The sequence below is a fragment of the Urtica dioica genome, chromosome 11, assembly GCF_054948205.1.
Source record: "Urtica dioica subsp. dioica isolate 48M chromosome 11, U.dioica_male_clone48M_v1_H2, whole genome shotgun sequence".
In the NCBI taxonomy this organism is placed as follows: Eukaryota; Viridiplantae; Streptophyta; class Magnoliopsida; order Rosales; family Urticaceae; genus Urtica; species Urtica dioica.
The window spans coordinates 3,330,120-3,344,841 of record NC_142766.1 but is presented as its reverse complement, the minus strand read 5'-3'; the positions used below and the strand labels follow the sequence as shown (position 1 = coordinate 3,344,841).

At 35.4% G+C, this 14,722-nt stretch overlaps 2 protein-coding genes across 3 annotated transcripts; both read right to left on the bottom strand.

Moving 5' to 3' along the window:
* Positions 1-335: 335 nt before the first annotated feature.
* Positions 336-6,302, bottom strand: PBS1 (Protein kinase superfamily protein). 2 transcript variants are annotated; one of them, XM_089600765.1, is made up of 7 exons: positions 5,973-6,302; positions 4,642-4,710; positions 4,328-4,484; positions 3,654-3,868; positions 2,577-2,766; positions 1,630-2,021; positions 336-1,277 (listed from the first exon to the last, which is right to left on the bottom strand). In XM_089600765.1, the coding sequence occupies exons 2-7, from the start codon at positions 4,660-4,662 to the stop codon at positions 801-803; spliced, it is 1,452 nt and encodes a 483-aa protein (XP_089456891.1). In that variant the 5' UTR covers positions 4,663-4,710; positions 5,973-6,302; the 3' UTR covers positions 336-800. The 2 variants fall into 2 exon arrangements, with proteins under 2 accessions (XP_089456891.1, XP_089456893.1); XM_089600767.1 differs by having other exon boundaries at positions 4,328-4,475.
* Positions 6,303-10,614: 4,312 nt separating this feature from the next.
* LOC149380708 (uncharacterized) lies at positions 10,615-10,983 on the bottom strand. Its single transcript, XM_089601181.1, has one exon. It carries the CDS (start codon positions 10,981-10,983, stop codon positions 10,615-10,617), a length of 369 nt encoding a protein of 122 aa, XP_089457307.1.
* Between the last annotated feature and the right edge of the window lie 3,739 nt (positions 10,984-14,722).

Below are 14,722 nucleotides of genomic sequence, written 5' to 3'. Positions count from 1 at the left end.
TTCGCCTGGAGGTCGATCTCGCCTGGAGGTCGACCTCGCCCAGTCGAGCAGAAATGACTTCGTCACTTCGTCCAGTCGACCTCGCCCAGTCGAGCTGAAATGACTTCGTCACTTCGTCCAGATCGTCACTTTCTCATTCAACTTAGTATTTTGTTCCATGTGGGACTCTTTCCCACACACAAACTCACTTTCTCAATCAACAACACACTATTTTGTCTTTTAGTGAACAAATTAAATTGAGCTGATTAAAACATCTATTTAATTTTACTCAATTTCCAACAATATATATATATATATATATATAGAGAGAGAGAGAGAGCGAGAGAGAGAGCATGTCATAATAGATAATAATAATCCAAAAAGCTTTTTTTATCGACAGCCCAGGCCGGACAAGTCATAGTTTGTTTACGTGTCTTTGTTCCTTTCTACACTCTTTTACAGGATAATTGTACATCCATTATTATAATTTAATCTCTGCCTAAGTCATTTCTTCCGGTTCGACCTCGTGATCAGGATGGAAAGAAAACAATGAAGAAGGCCAAAAAAAGAGGGAAAAAAAAAAGATCAAGAAAGATATAAGTTGAGGTTACAAATTAGAAACCAGGTTGGCACGATGTCTCATAAATTGAGCCCCTCTATACGATCCTCATTTGTATAAGCAGAGTGATGAGCCTTTCAGAGAGTATAATGTAAAACGGTTCAATGAAGGTACAAATTTCTGAAACCTCTTCACTCCGCCCCCGGTGGCAAGAAGGTAAATTTACCACGGCAACAAAAAAAAAAATCACTTGGAGAAAGGGCTACGAATTACCGCCGTCAAAACTACTCCCTTGTGCACTCTGTCGCCTCTTTTCCCGCCAGTTCTCTCCCCACATCTTGGCCTCTGCAACAGCTCGTTCTCTGTCCAAATCACGATTCAACATCCTTGCAGTCTCTCTCGGGGAATCATCTTTCTCAGACCCATCTAAATCCCATCTCTGTCCGGACCCACTTCCTTCATCGCTCTTCAATATCCTTCCTCCATCTCGAACTCTCTTCTCGTCCTTGTCCCCAGAGCCCCTGTGGCCCGAAGGGGCATTGGGGTCGTACGTGTGGTTGGCTAGGTAAGAGAGAGCCGTGACCACGTCGCCGATGAGAGGTCGGGTCGCCGCCTGTTCTTGGATACACATCGATGCCACGGCCAGAGCCTGATAGAGACCCCTCATTGGATACCGACCCTGCAGCCGTGGATCCGCCAGTTTCGAAAACTTTCGGCGATCATTGAACAAAGGGCGTGCCTGGACATACACAACGGAATTCCCGTAACTAGATTATTAGAAAGCTAATACAAATCGAAATTTCCTTGGGAAGTTTTAAGTCACGTCAAAAAAAAATATATGGTTTTTAACCAAATATTACCATATGAGATAATCACATGATAGTTGGTAGTGGTCATATTGTGTTCTTTTATTCTGTCTCTATCATGTGTCAATTCTCCTTTAAAAATTCACAATTATCAACAATAGGAATTGAGCTGCCAAAAATCATTAGCTTAAGGAGTATATCAGCCAAAGTTAGAGCTGGAGGAACAAGTGCAACTGTAGTTTAGGGCTAGAGCTTTTCTAATATTTCTAAACTCTATTGACTTACCCATGTGACCATGTTTTGCTCTCCATGGGGTAGCGTTGGATCGATGGCTTTACGTCCAGTAATCAGTTCTAAGAAGACTACTCCGAAACTGTAAACATCGGACTTGACTGTCAACTGTCCTGTCATAGCGTACTCTGGAGCACAGTAACCGTAAGTACCCATAACCCTAGTTGACACATGTGACTTGTCCCCGGTGGGACCTAGCTTTGCCAGCCCGAAATCAGATAGCTTTGGGTGAAATCCTTCCTCCAACAATATATTGGATGATTTGAAGTCTCTGTAAATTACCGGAGGGTTGGCTTTGTCATGAAGGTACTCCAATCCTTTTGCGGCACCGGAGGCTATTTGCATCCTTGTATTCCAATCAAGCGGTTCTTTATCGGGTGGAAGATCTGCAGAACAACCAGGCAATCATGCAATAAATTACTGTTTACTTCTATTTGTACACCTAGAACAAAAAGAAGCATCTCCAGATAAGGGCGTAAACATAATCTCTGATGTTCATGTGCCTTATCTGGTAACTTTAACATATATTAATACAAATACTTTTTACCTATGCCGAAAAAATGTCCATCAACATTTTTTAATAATAACAATAATGTTTTTCTCGATTATTTGGCCTGGCACATGCACTATATAACAAAATCTGTTAATTTGTCAGTACCCATTCATTATGTAATACTGACATGGGGTTTGACTGGACAACGTCAGGACGGCTTCAATACTCCAAAACATTTCATAAGCTATAAATTCTTTACCTCTTCATCAGAATTGACTTTTCACCTAAAATACCCTACTTCCCATGCTTGAACAATCAATTTGTAAGGGTATTAAAACATCAGTATTCTAAAACCCATCAACTGTACTTATTCTTGTTAATAAAGAGAAAAATCAATTTGCACATTGATGTAATAAAAGAGGCAAAATAATATGAAAAATATAATTACCATGAAGGTGATCTTCCAAAGAACCCAAGGGCATAAACTCATAAACAAGCAACCGTTGATCTCCATCGGCACAATATCCAATTAAACTCACAAGATTAGGGTGATGGAGAAGGCTGAGCATGAGTACCTCAACCAGAAACTCTCTGTTACCCTGAAGACCATTTCTATCCAATTGTTTCACTGCAACAACCTATCACATACACCATTCAAAAGTAATATACCAAAGTCACATTAGTCACTTCTTCATTCACTACTCTTTAAGTCATTCATATCTGATGCAAACCATATAAACAATTATTTTAAAGATTTTCTTTTTTTTTCTGCTGTACAATAGTTTTCAACGAGAGAGAGAGAGAGAGACCAGTTTAATTCATACCAAACTTACTCACTCAGGCATCATCATTTGACTAACAGAGTTTCTACTCCCAAAAACAAAATATAAGAAATTCAATTGTAGCTTTTACTTATTCCAATAGAACCTTTACAAAGATATAAGAGCCAGAACGTGGACTTTAGAAGAGTAAATGAATCGAAATTTCTACATCCACCCTATTTATCGGTATATCAATTCACATTTTTTTTACATAGAATATCGGGAGTACAAAGCTTGAGACCTCAATTTTATTGATTTTAAAATAAAGACTTATGGCAATGTTAACTGTTACCATCAGAATAGGATTTGGTAGCCAACGAGGCAGTATATGACTTCCTACAATAGGAAGCAAGGTGCTGTTCAAGGATTTTCAGAGGACGTTGCTTAGAATTCCTTCATTGGCAGTTAAAGAATGGATATTTATGGGACAACAACTTAGCAACACAATTACCAGTGGTCTCTCTGATGGTCATGGATAATTTTATTTTCTATGTTTATCATGGAGTTTTTCTTATAAAATAAAACCAACACGATGCACCTTTCTTTCTTTTCTTAGAAACAAGCAAACAAAATACTGAGGTTCACGTTCTCGTAATTAACATAGCTTTGCTTAGTTTGGTACTGAAATGATCAGCATATTAACCACCATAATCTACCTATGAACTATGAGCAAAATAATCAAAACCTGTAGATTAAAGATTTACCTGACCAGTGCTCTCAAGACGACCCTTGTAAACACGCCCGAACCCCCCTTCACCTATGAAGCACTCTGGCCTAAAATTCTTTGTTGCAACAGCGAGTTCACGGAAAGTAAAAATCTGTGCAGCAATTGGAACACCTGGCAACAAAAGGCCATCTTTTGGTGCGGTTAATTCCCTTTTAGACCCTCCATTACTTCTTAAACCAAGCCTATCAGCTCCTTCAAAAACAAAACAAACAGAGAATAGATCCATTAGTGTCAGCAAAGAAATAAAGCATGGAATTAAAAGTATTTTTCTTATAAACGAGTAGAAGATCGGAATCAAAGAAGACTTGAATAGGGAAATTCAGACAAGCTAACATGTGTTAGATACTTTTTGGAAAGGCTTTCGACATTGAAGGCTTAAAGTACCCTCTTTTTTTTCAAAAGGAAAAAAAAAACAAAACAAAAAAAAAAACATAACAAAAAAAAAAAAAAAAAACAAAACAAAAGATGAGAAGTTTTTTAAAATCAGGGATGTAATGGCTAAGATATCTTACAACCATAAACCTCTGATTAAGAAACCAATGACTAAGCCTTTTAACAACTAATCAAAATGATACAACTTACTTGAAAAATACATGGATCAGCCTGAGCTGTAACAAACAAAAATGTATAGATAACAATAAGCCTATAAACCTGCTGGTAGCTTTGCAATGTTAGAGTTGATTGCTGGTTGATGCTGCTTTTGATCGTCATCATGTTTATCCGACTTTAGCTTCTCATCCTCACTCGAATCAAAACATGAAAAGCAACTGAAAATTGACCGGGTGATACCATCTGCACTCTGACAGAACTAAATACTGTATTATATTGAAGTACACAGAAAGTTACATTTGTTTACCTCTTAAAAAAGTGTCTTTAAATTGGGTGATTTTGGTATACAATTCATTTTTTAGTGAGTTATCTGAAAGGGAGGATAAAAAAAGACGGACAGCCCAAAAAAAACATACCATCTTATACTGTGCTGGCATAAAGCCACTATAAAGACAAAGGAATGTAACTTTCTCAGACTGGAAAATCTGCATTAGCAGGCAAGAGAGAAAACATAAATCCTCACAATAATATGTAGAGTAAAAAATAAATTCCTATACATGTACTCACCAGAAATAAGAAGAAAATGAACAAAAAAGATCCCTAATAATTTAATTGTTTATTAAATGACTATGTACGCATTTTTTTTCCAACAAAATTTGTTGAGATTGCAACTGTTTACACTATTTATCAGACTAATTCATAGATAATAATCATAAAATCTAACTGTTTTTTAAGTCATCAAAATAGTTTACGCTTTTCACAAAACGTCAACTCCATAAATAGCATTCCTTCCATATGTCGAAGAAACGGGGTATTAGTGAAGTAGTGTTGGCAACATGTCATCAAATTAGGCTAATTTAGGAATCAAACGGATTTAGATCATTGAATTCGAGTCAAAAGAACTTGGCAACATGTCAATTATACACAAGATATAAAGAGCCTCGATAACTCTCCGAGCATCAGCAATACCAAAAATTTAGTCATCTTAAAAATAAAGTGGAAGAGCACAAGCATTTCAGTATTCTTCTGAACACAATGGTATACTTAGAGCTCTAAGTTCACTGCAAATCACCAGCAACACTTACAGTTCTGAACTTAACGTCATCAGAAGCTAACAACTATAACCCATGTGATTAATACCAAGCAAATATGAACATGAACGCCTACCTAGTCAGTAAAGTAACTAAAGAAATGGCCACTGGTAAAACCGTAGGTGTACAATCACCCCGTAGAATAAAAATCTTATAGAGTTCATAACAACCAAAAGTGAGTGCGATTATTCATTTGGAGTTTGTTGCTTTACATAGAAATTCAAAAAAATTCGAAGTTAGATTATGCAAAAATACGCTAAATAGTGAACACGTCAGTTATAACAAAAAAAAAATTATAAGATTAAAAAAAAAACAACAAAAATTAAAGCAAAAATGAAATACGAATCGAAATCGAATAAGAGATAAATTTTGATCTGAAACATAACCAATAAATAGTGGTGAAATGTAAAAGTCAGATACAATTTGAGGCCTAGCGACAATCAAAACAGCAACTAACGAATTCGATAAACCAAATCAGGGATCAAACATAAATCCAGTTCTTTTCTTTACTCGCAAGCTTCAGATCAATAAATATCAAAGCTCATGTTGGCGTAACCTCGATCAAATCCCCGCCATACGAAACCGAAATTCGGAATTCATCAAAATTAAAAATAATTCAATCAATCAAACAAAGAATGAATCGAGTTGCGAAGTACCTTTGCCGGTCCGAAGAGTGATCGGGACTGTTTGGATGAGAGGATATCGTGCAGTAGATCGAATTTTTTGTCAAAATCAAAACGTACTGAATTTGAGAGATTGACTAGATCGAGAAAGAGAAGCTAGGGTTTCGAAAACATCGCAGAGAGAGAGAGAGGAAGAAGAAAATGATGATTACTAACAAAGAACAAGAGATTGAGAAGGAAAGAAAAAGGGAGGTTTGTGAGAGTTTAACCAATCATGTTATTCAGCTCTTCCTCTGTTGATATTCTTATTTTATTATTCTTATTTTCAGTTCTTAATTATAATGACTTATACAGAGAGTTCCAATGAGTAAGTAAAGTTCATTGGGAAATGATATAACGAGTATATTTTCATTTTTTTTATATTAATAATCAGTGTTTTTTAACATTTATTTAAATAATGCTTAAGTCGCTTTTATATTTATATATCTATGTATATTATATTATATTATATATATAATAAAATAATACTTTTACTCACAAAAATACCGTTCAATGAACCGTATTTAAAAAAAAAAATTGTGTATTTTTAAGAAAAAAGGAAAAAAAAAAAAAAATATATATATATATATATATATATATTGGACCCTAAATATAAATAGTATTGATTCGTATCGATATTTATTTTATCAAAAGATAAATATGTATCTAAAAAACTTTAAATACATGTTTTTCAAATTTAAATATTTCTGAACACGTCTCTATATATTTCTTCCTCCAGACTAAAATATATAATTATTTCACAGCAATACACGAGACATATTATATAATCACAAAAACATTGTTCAATGAATAGTAATTTTTTTTTTTTTTAAAAACTTCTTTTTTAAGAAAAAAAAATAAGAGATCGGATTTTAAACACAAGTAGTGTTCATTCGTACTGATTTTTTTATCATAAGGTATAAATGTCTCCAAAAAAACTTTAAATACATTTTTCGAACATAAATATTTATGGACATGTTTCTATATATATCTTCCTCCAGACAAAAATGTATTAATTATTCTGTAGCAATACGAGGGACATACTGCTTGCTAAATATAAAGAGTAATCTGTAAATCTAAAAAATTCTTGGATTTAGATTTGGTAATGATAGTACTTCTTAAATAATAATAATTTAGTTAAGTATTATCATTAGTAATCTAAACCAAGACTTTTATTTAGGCCGTGTTCATATTTTTTTTTCTTTTTATAAAATTAACATGCTAATTAAGTTTTTTTTTTAGAAAAAGAATGAATTTTTTTTAACTCTCAAGGAGCAATGGGCAAGTCAGCAATAAGTATCTGAGAAATGCAACCAGGAAGATTAATGTGTGATGAAAAAGAGTCAGATTTGTATTTTTATAAATGGGCGTCAAAATTCCGTAACAAGATTAAATCCAATCCGAAATAATGAACAAAAGACTATCAAATAAATGACGTAAAATTAAATAGACGAAAGATGGCTCAGGGCCTTTTATTGTATAGAAATAATGATGAAGAATGAAATTAACAAGTAAAAGCGATAATTGGTAAGCTCGAGAACGCAGAGTGGTTGTCAAAGTTGATAGCAGGTTGTAACGTGTGGAAAAAATACGATTTTGAGTATCGTATCTATAGTTGTAGGCGAGGCTGAGCGAGCTCCCGTCCTAGGGGCCACATATCACCTTTGACCCTGTCTCGGGGGGACGATTGAGGAGTTCATGCTACGTGCAGTCTGCATTGTTCAAGTCTTTGAGGAAATGGTTGCGGAGTTCGTGCTGAGTGAGCTAACCTTTGCCAATGTGAGTTCTACGATGTTTTGCTTCGAGATACCGAGATGACCATGATTCGATGTCCAACTCGGTGTCTTTCATGGGTTAATGTTTCGGGCTTCAAGATCACTCTCTGATTCCGGACTAAATTTATCTTAATTTAAGTATAAAAAAATAAATATTAATGGAGGACGAAGTCCAACATCAACAAAGAGTATTAATTTAAGAGCATGCTAATTAACTTTGTTAAATCTACTGTTCCACTTGAAATTGAGTGTAAAAGTTCTTCATGTAAAATATAGTAAGGACTATTTTAGTCCAAAAATATAGTTCATTATACAGCTTGTACAAATGCCCAAAATTTCTTTTTAAATAAATAAAAATCGTTTTACACGCACAATTAGCATAATATATATATATATATAGGGAAACTTGATAAAGCATGTGATTTGAAAACCAAACCATGTTTTGGTTCCCTTAGGAAAACCAAGCATCTCACCTTGTAAAAAGTCCAAATTACCCTTAAATGAATTTTTTTTTTCAAAATCAATCCTTCACTCACTCACTCCCCTTCCCTTCCCTTCCCTCACGTGTGGTTTTTCAATTCCGAAACAAAAATAAACGCACAGCCCTCCCTCCCATACCTTCCCTTTTCAATTCAAAACCCAAAAAAAAAAAAAAAAAAAACCGAGCCCTCTTCTCTCAGTTTCCTTCCTCGTCAGTTCCCTTCCTCGTCAGTTCTCCGTCGTCAGTTCTCCCCGTCGTCGCCACTCATCATTTCGGTCCTTCGTCGCCAGTCCAGCATCCTCGCGAACCAACAGAGCCCTCCAGCCGAGTCGCGAACCAACCGAGCCCTCTCTCGCGAACCAACCGAGCCCTCGTCACCAGTCCAGCCGAGTCGCGAACCAGACGAAAATGGTGAGTTTGTTTTGAGTCCCATTGTTTTAGGGTTTGTTAATGGTTTCATAATTATTTAGAGGTTTTATTCGGTTATGACTTTTTAGGGTTGTTTAGAATATGTTTCGGAGATTTTGGGTTTGATGGTTTGAAGTTTCGATGAATTTTTGGTGATCTTAATTGTTTTGATATGAAATATTGGGTATTATCGTTGTGAAAGTTTGGGATGTAGTTTTTTTTAGACATTTCGGATTTTTTGGCCGTGAAGTTCATAGCGGTTTGAAGGGATTTATGAAGATTTAAGTTTGCGTTGGATTTTTGGCTATGGATTTATTTTTGAAATTTTTTTGTAAATGATTTCAGAGTTTTCAGTTGTTTTATGGAATGGATTTCAGAGTTTTCAGTTAGATTATGTAAAGATTTCAGAGTTTTCAGGTATTTTTTGTAAATGATTTCAGAGTTTTCTGTTAGTTTATGGAATGGATTTCAGAGTTTTCAGTTAGGTTATGTATAGATTTCAGAGTTTTCAGGTATTTTTTGTAAATGATTTCAGAGTTTTCTGTTAGTTTATGGAATGGATTTCAGAGTTTTCAGTTAGGTTATGTACAGATTTCAGAGTTTTCAGGTATTTTTTGTCTGAAATCCTTGACAAAAAATTACTGAAATGTCTGAAATCCTTGACAAAAAATTACGGAAATGTCTGAAATCCATTACAAAAATGAACTGAAATGTCTGAAATCCTTGACAAAAAATTACTGAAATGTCTGAAATCCATTACAAAAATGAACTGAAATGTCTGAAATCAAGCACATAAACTAACTGAAAACTCTGAAATCAAACACATAAAATAACTGAAATGTCTGAAATCCATTACAAAAATGAACTGAAATGTCTGAAATCCTTGACAAAAAATTACTGAAATGTCTGAAATCCATCACAAAAATGAACTGAAATGTTTGAAATCAAGCACATAAACTAACTGAAAACTCTGAAATCAAACACATAAAATAACTGAAATGTCTGAAATCCATTACAAAAATGAACTGAAATGTCTGAAATCCTTGACAAAAAATTACTGAAATGTCTGAAATCCATTACAAAAATGAACTGAAATGTCTGAAATCAAGCACATAAACTAACTGAAAACTCTGAAATCAAACACATAAAATAACTGAAATGTCTGAAATCCATTACAAAAATGAACTGAAATGTCTGAAATCCTTGACAAAAAATTACTGAAATGTCTGAAATCCATCACAAAAATGAACTGAAATGTCTGAAATCAAGCACATAAACTAACTGAAAACTCTGAAATCAAACACATAAAATAACTGAAATGTCTGAAATCCATTACAAAAATGAACTGAAATGTCTGAAATCCTTGACAAAAAATTACTGAAATGTCTGAAATCCATCACAAAAATGAACTGAAATGTCTGAAATCAAGCACATAAACTAACTGAAAACTCTGAAATCAAACACATAAAATAACTGAAATGTCTGAAATCCATTACAAAAATGAACTGAAATGTCTGAAATCCTTGACAAAAAATTACTGAAATGTCTGAAATCCATCACAAAAATGAACTGAAATGTCTGAAATCAAGCACATAAACTAACTAAAAACTCTGAAATCAAACACATAAAATAACTGAAATGTCTGAAATCCATTACAAAAATGAACTGAAATGTCTGAAATCCTTGACAAAAAATTACTGAAATGTCTGAAATCCATTACAAAAATGAACTGAAATGTCTGAAATCAAGCACATAAACTAACTGAAAACTCTGAAATCAAACACATAAAATAACTGAAATGTCTGAAATCCATTACAAAAATGAACTGAAATGTCTGAAATCCTTGACAAAAAATTACTGAAATGTCTGAAATCCATCACATAAAATAACTGAAAACTCTGAAATCAAACACTTAAAATAACTGATGGTGAGAAATCCATTACATACAATACTACTGACGAAAAGTACACGACTACCTATTATGTCCTCTACCTCCACAAATACTACATTTGCGCTGAAAAACAATTACTTCACCTTGAGACGGCAAACGTTTGATCTTGCGCCGTCCTCCTTTGATCTTCTTCTTCGGCCGACCGGCGGGGTTTTTCGCAACAGGTACCTTTACCTCCATATTCAACAGCTCTTCTGGAGCATTCCACTCGTGTTCAGGACCACAAGGGTACACAACATCCATGTAGGCTGCTCTCCAACTTTCTACTCGATAGAAAGGGTGACACAATGAATACACATCGATGTTACGCTTTGTTGCGACACAGGTCGCATGCATGCAAGGGAGACCAAGAAGTTGAAACAACCCGCATGTGCATTCTTTTGTCAACATGTTTACCGTGCCATCCTCGTCTCCATCAAGTACTAAGAACTCATGTTGCGTAACGCCCGATTATTGCAAATGGCGACCCTTTTGAACTTGAAGTCGTAAGTCCTCATCAAAATTTGGACTCAGTTTGGTCTTCGCATTTCCAGATTTTTCTCTTCGCTTGAAGAACCATTCTTGAAGAGTAAATCGAATGCATTCCACCATGCTACAAATTGGGAATGTTCTAGCGTCCTTTATCCTCTTGTTGAAGCTTTCCGCATAGTTACTCGTCAATAAATTGTACCTGTTGTTAAAATATTCGAAATCGCTTTGTAAATCTAAGAAACAAACCAAAATCTTCGAAATAAAGTACTACATGCTTGTGAACTTACCTTTTTCTTGGAAAGTACGACCGAGCAAACCTTTCAATTCCAATGTCTTCCAGATATTTAGCAAGGTTTGGATCTTTACGCCTTAGCTTCTCAAATTGAGCATGAAAAACAGATTTTCTCCAAGCATAACATGCGCCATACATCTCTGGGCCACAAACATCGGTTTTGAACACATGAGCAACATTCATAACATGCTGGTAGCAGATCCCGTGATAACACTCTGGATACACAACCGGTATAGCATGAAGGATACTCGCGTGCCTAAAACAAAGCGTTTGAAACATAAATATTAGATCAACTAAAATATTCGAAATGTACTTCTCAGAAAACCTAAAATCTCTGAAATAACATTCCAAAATTGTGAAAACAAAACTAAAATCTTCAAAATTAAGTACCTGTCTGATATGAAACAAAGATCTGGCGGGGAACCGATGGTCTCTCTCAGTTTCCGAAGGAAATAGGTCCAAGAGTGATTATTTTCGGTGTCTACAACAGCAAATACAAGTGGAAACAATTGGTCATTTGCATCTAATGCAATCGCTGATAATATCTGCCCTCCGTACTTTGTCTTCAAGAAACTACCATCGATACATATCATAGGTCGACATGATGCAAATCCCCATATACAAGCTCCAAGGGCCCAAAAACAGTACCGAAATCGACTTCCGGAGTCGAGAACAAGGTCAGTAACCGAACCTGGATTTTTTTGTTCTAATGCGTAGAAGTAAGCAGGTAACCGCTTGTATGACTCGTCAATTGTACCCCTTATGTACCCAATTGCCGTCTCCTTGCATCTCCAAGCCTTCTCGTAACTCAAATTTATCCCATACTCCTTTCGTACATCTTCTATGATATTCCTTGGTGTATATGATGTCGATTGAAGACTATACTTATGCTTGATAACATGTCCTACAATCCATGGTGCAGCTTGAAGTTGGCCACTAGCAGGGGCATCAATCGAACAAGTACGTGCAGAAACATACACACTCACTTCGAACATATCACTGTTTGGTAGTTTATTCCCTCTCAATTTCCAAGTACAATCACCAGCTTTGCACTTGACTACCCACCGACTCTTGCTTGTTTCGAAGACCCTATGCTGAAAGCTCTTTTTCATGGCAAGCATGGCAACTTTAGTTTTCAAATCAAACTTGTTCTCAAAAATTTGCCCAACACATATGTCCGAAGAACTGCCAGTGGATGAAGGCGTACTTACATTTTCCTCCAAATCGGGAATTGAAACATGTGCATCCCATAATTTCGACTTCTTCTGAGGCGTCGCCGGTACTGGCTCTGACATGGGAATATCATTATCATTCACAACCGGATCATCCTCACAATAGAATCCTCTTGCATCAAAATCTTCCTCATCATCGCCACCCTCATCTTCCTCATCATCACCATCCTTATCTTCCTCATCACCCTCTTCATCGCATGGCGCCTGAAAATCATTCACCTCGACGCTAATACCTAAGCATGCTACCTGAGAATTTGGGGTTGGTGAAACTGCCCTTCTTGGAGTTGTACTGAGAGCTGCATCAACAATGTTTCTTTTCACGGGTGTTACGCACAAGGAAATCCTCAGCTTGGAGTGACCAGAATTCTCTAACATAAATGACGTCACACTAGCGTCTGATGCCAAAATGAAAGGAGGCATTGGTCTTCCAGCCCAAACATACGCAGCTTCAAGTTTCAAATCGTATAACGACTCATCGACACAAAAAGCTTCGTACATAGCGATTAATAGCTCCGCCCGAGATATGTCTTTCGCGAGTGCACGCAGTTCGAATCGCGATTCATTAGTATATTCCCATTTTGTACCTTTGTTCACCCAAGTACCATCAAATAAACAACATATATTAACGTTTGAACCTGATAAGAAGTTAAAAAGTATACATTAGAAGTCAAATCTGTACAAGTTAAAAAGTTCGAAATGAAATCGAAATAACAGCTATAAACTTCGAAACTACAGACAACAATTTCTAGTTAAAAAGTTCGAAATGAAATCGAAATAACAGCTATAAACTTCGAAACTACAGACAACAATTTCAAGTTAAAAAGTTCGAAATGAAATCGAAATAACAGCTATAAACTTCGAAATTACAGACAACACTTTCAAGTTAAAAAGTTCGAAATGAAATCGAAATAACAGCTATAAACTTCGAAATTACAGACAACAATTTCGAACTTTTTTCTGGATCCAACATGACGAACTCAAACTCTTTTTCTCAGGAAATCAAACATCTCTCTTACAAAATATCATCGAATTAGGGATCGAAACTTACCCATTTTTCTTCTCTCAACTGTTTAACTACATAGAAGGCTCAAAAAATTTGAGTTTAAACGAATTAGGGCATGGGCATCGTAACCTTCGAAATGCAATCGAAATAACAGCTATAAAGTTCGAAATTACAGACAACAATTTCGAACTTTTTTCCAGATCCAACATGACGAACTCAAACTCTTTTTTTCAGGAAATCAAACAAATCTCTTACAAAATATCGTCGAATTAGGGATCGAAACATACCCATTCGTGCGTGGGGGTTTGTCGTGCGTGGAGGTTGGCCGTGCGTGGGGGTTTGGGACGGGAAGGGCTCGGTTTCTTTTTTTTTTTTTGGGTTTTGAATTGAAAAGGAAAGGTATGGGAGAAAGTGCTGTGCGTTTTTTTTGTTTCAGAATTGAAAAACCACACGTGAGGGAAGGGAAGGGAAGGGGAGTGAGTGAGTGAAGGATTGATTTTGAAAAAAAAAATTCATTTAAGGGTAATTTGGACTTTTTACATGGTGAGATGCTTGGTTTTCCTAAGGGAACCAAAACATGGTTTGATTTTCAAATCACATGCTTTATCAAGTTTCCCTATATATATATATATAATTAGGTTACACGAGTTTCTATTACTCGCGCGTTCATGCGTTTAACTCAAAAAGAGTAATAACATTATAATGACTTCCAATTAACTAAAAAAGAGTAACAATATTCTAATGACTTCCATTTTAATTACAGAAAATTAAGAAAATAGCAAACTTAAACGTTCGACATTCCTAAATAGCCAACGTTTGGTAAATCTTAGGTAAATTACCATAAATAATAACGTGACCTAATATATGGAAATGGCTATTTATCTAAGATTTACGTCTGTAAATACATGGATAAGGCTATTTACCTAAGATTTACCAAACGTTGGCTATTTAGCAATGTCAAACATTTAAGTTGACTATTATCCTAATGGACCCTTTTAATTCCCATATAATTTTCAACTTCGGTGTTGTAAAAATTGGAATTTGGAGCGTCCATTAGTAATTAAACGGTTCGGATTTCATTAGGGCTTATAATTTAAAATGGGACCGGTTGTTGATAACTCTTTGTGTTTA

What these genes read in the sequence shown, in the direction of transcription:
- PBS1 (XM_089600765.1), bottom strand. Translation starts at nt 4,662, where the DNA reads ATGCCAGCACAGTATAAGATG. An exon ending in CATTGCAAAGCTACCAGCAG is followed by an intron (nt 3,869 to 4,327) that starts GTTTATAGGCTT and finishes TTGTTTTTGAAG; the next exon opens with GAGCTGATAGGCTTGGTTTA. An exon ending in GTCTTGAGAGCACTGGTCAG is followed by an intron (nt 2,767 to 3,653) that starts GTAAATCTTTAA and finishes TGTATGTGATAG; the next exon opens with GTTGTTGCAGTGAAACAATT.
- LOC149380708 (XM_089601181.1), bottom strand. Translation starts at nt 10,983, where the DNA reads ATGTTGACAAAAGAATGCACATGCGGGTTGTTTCAACTTCTTGGTCTC.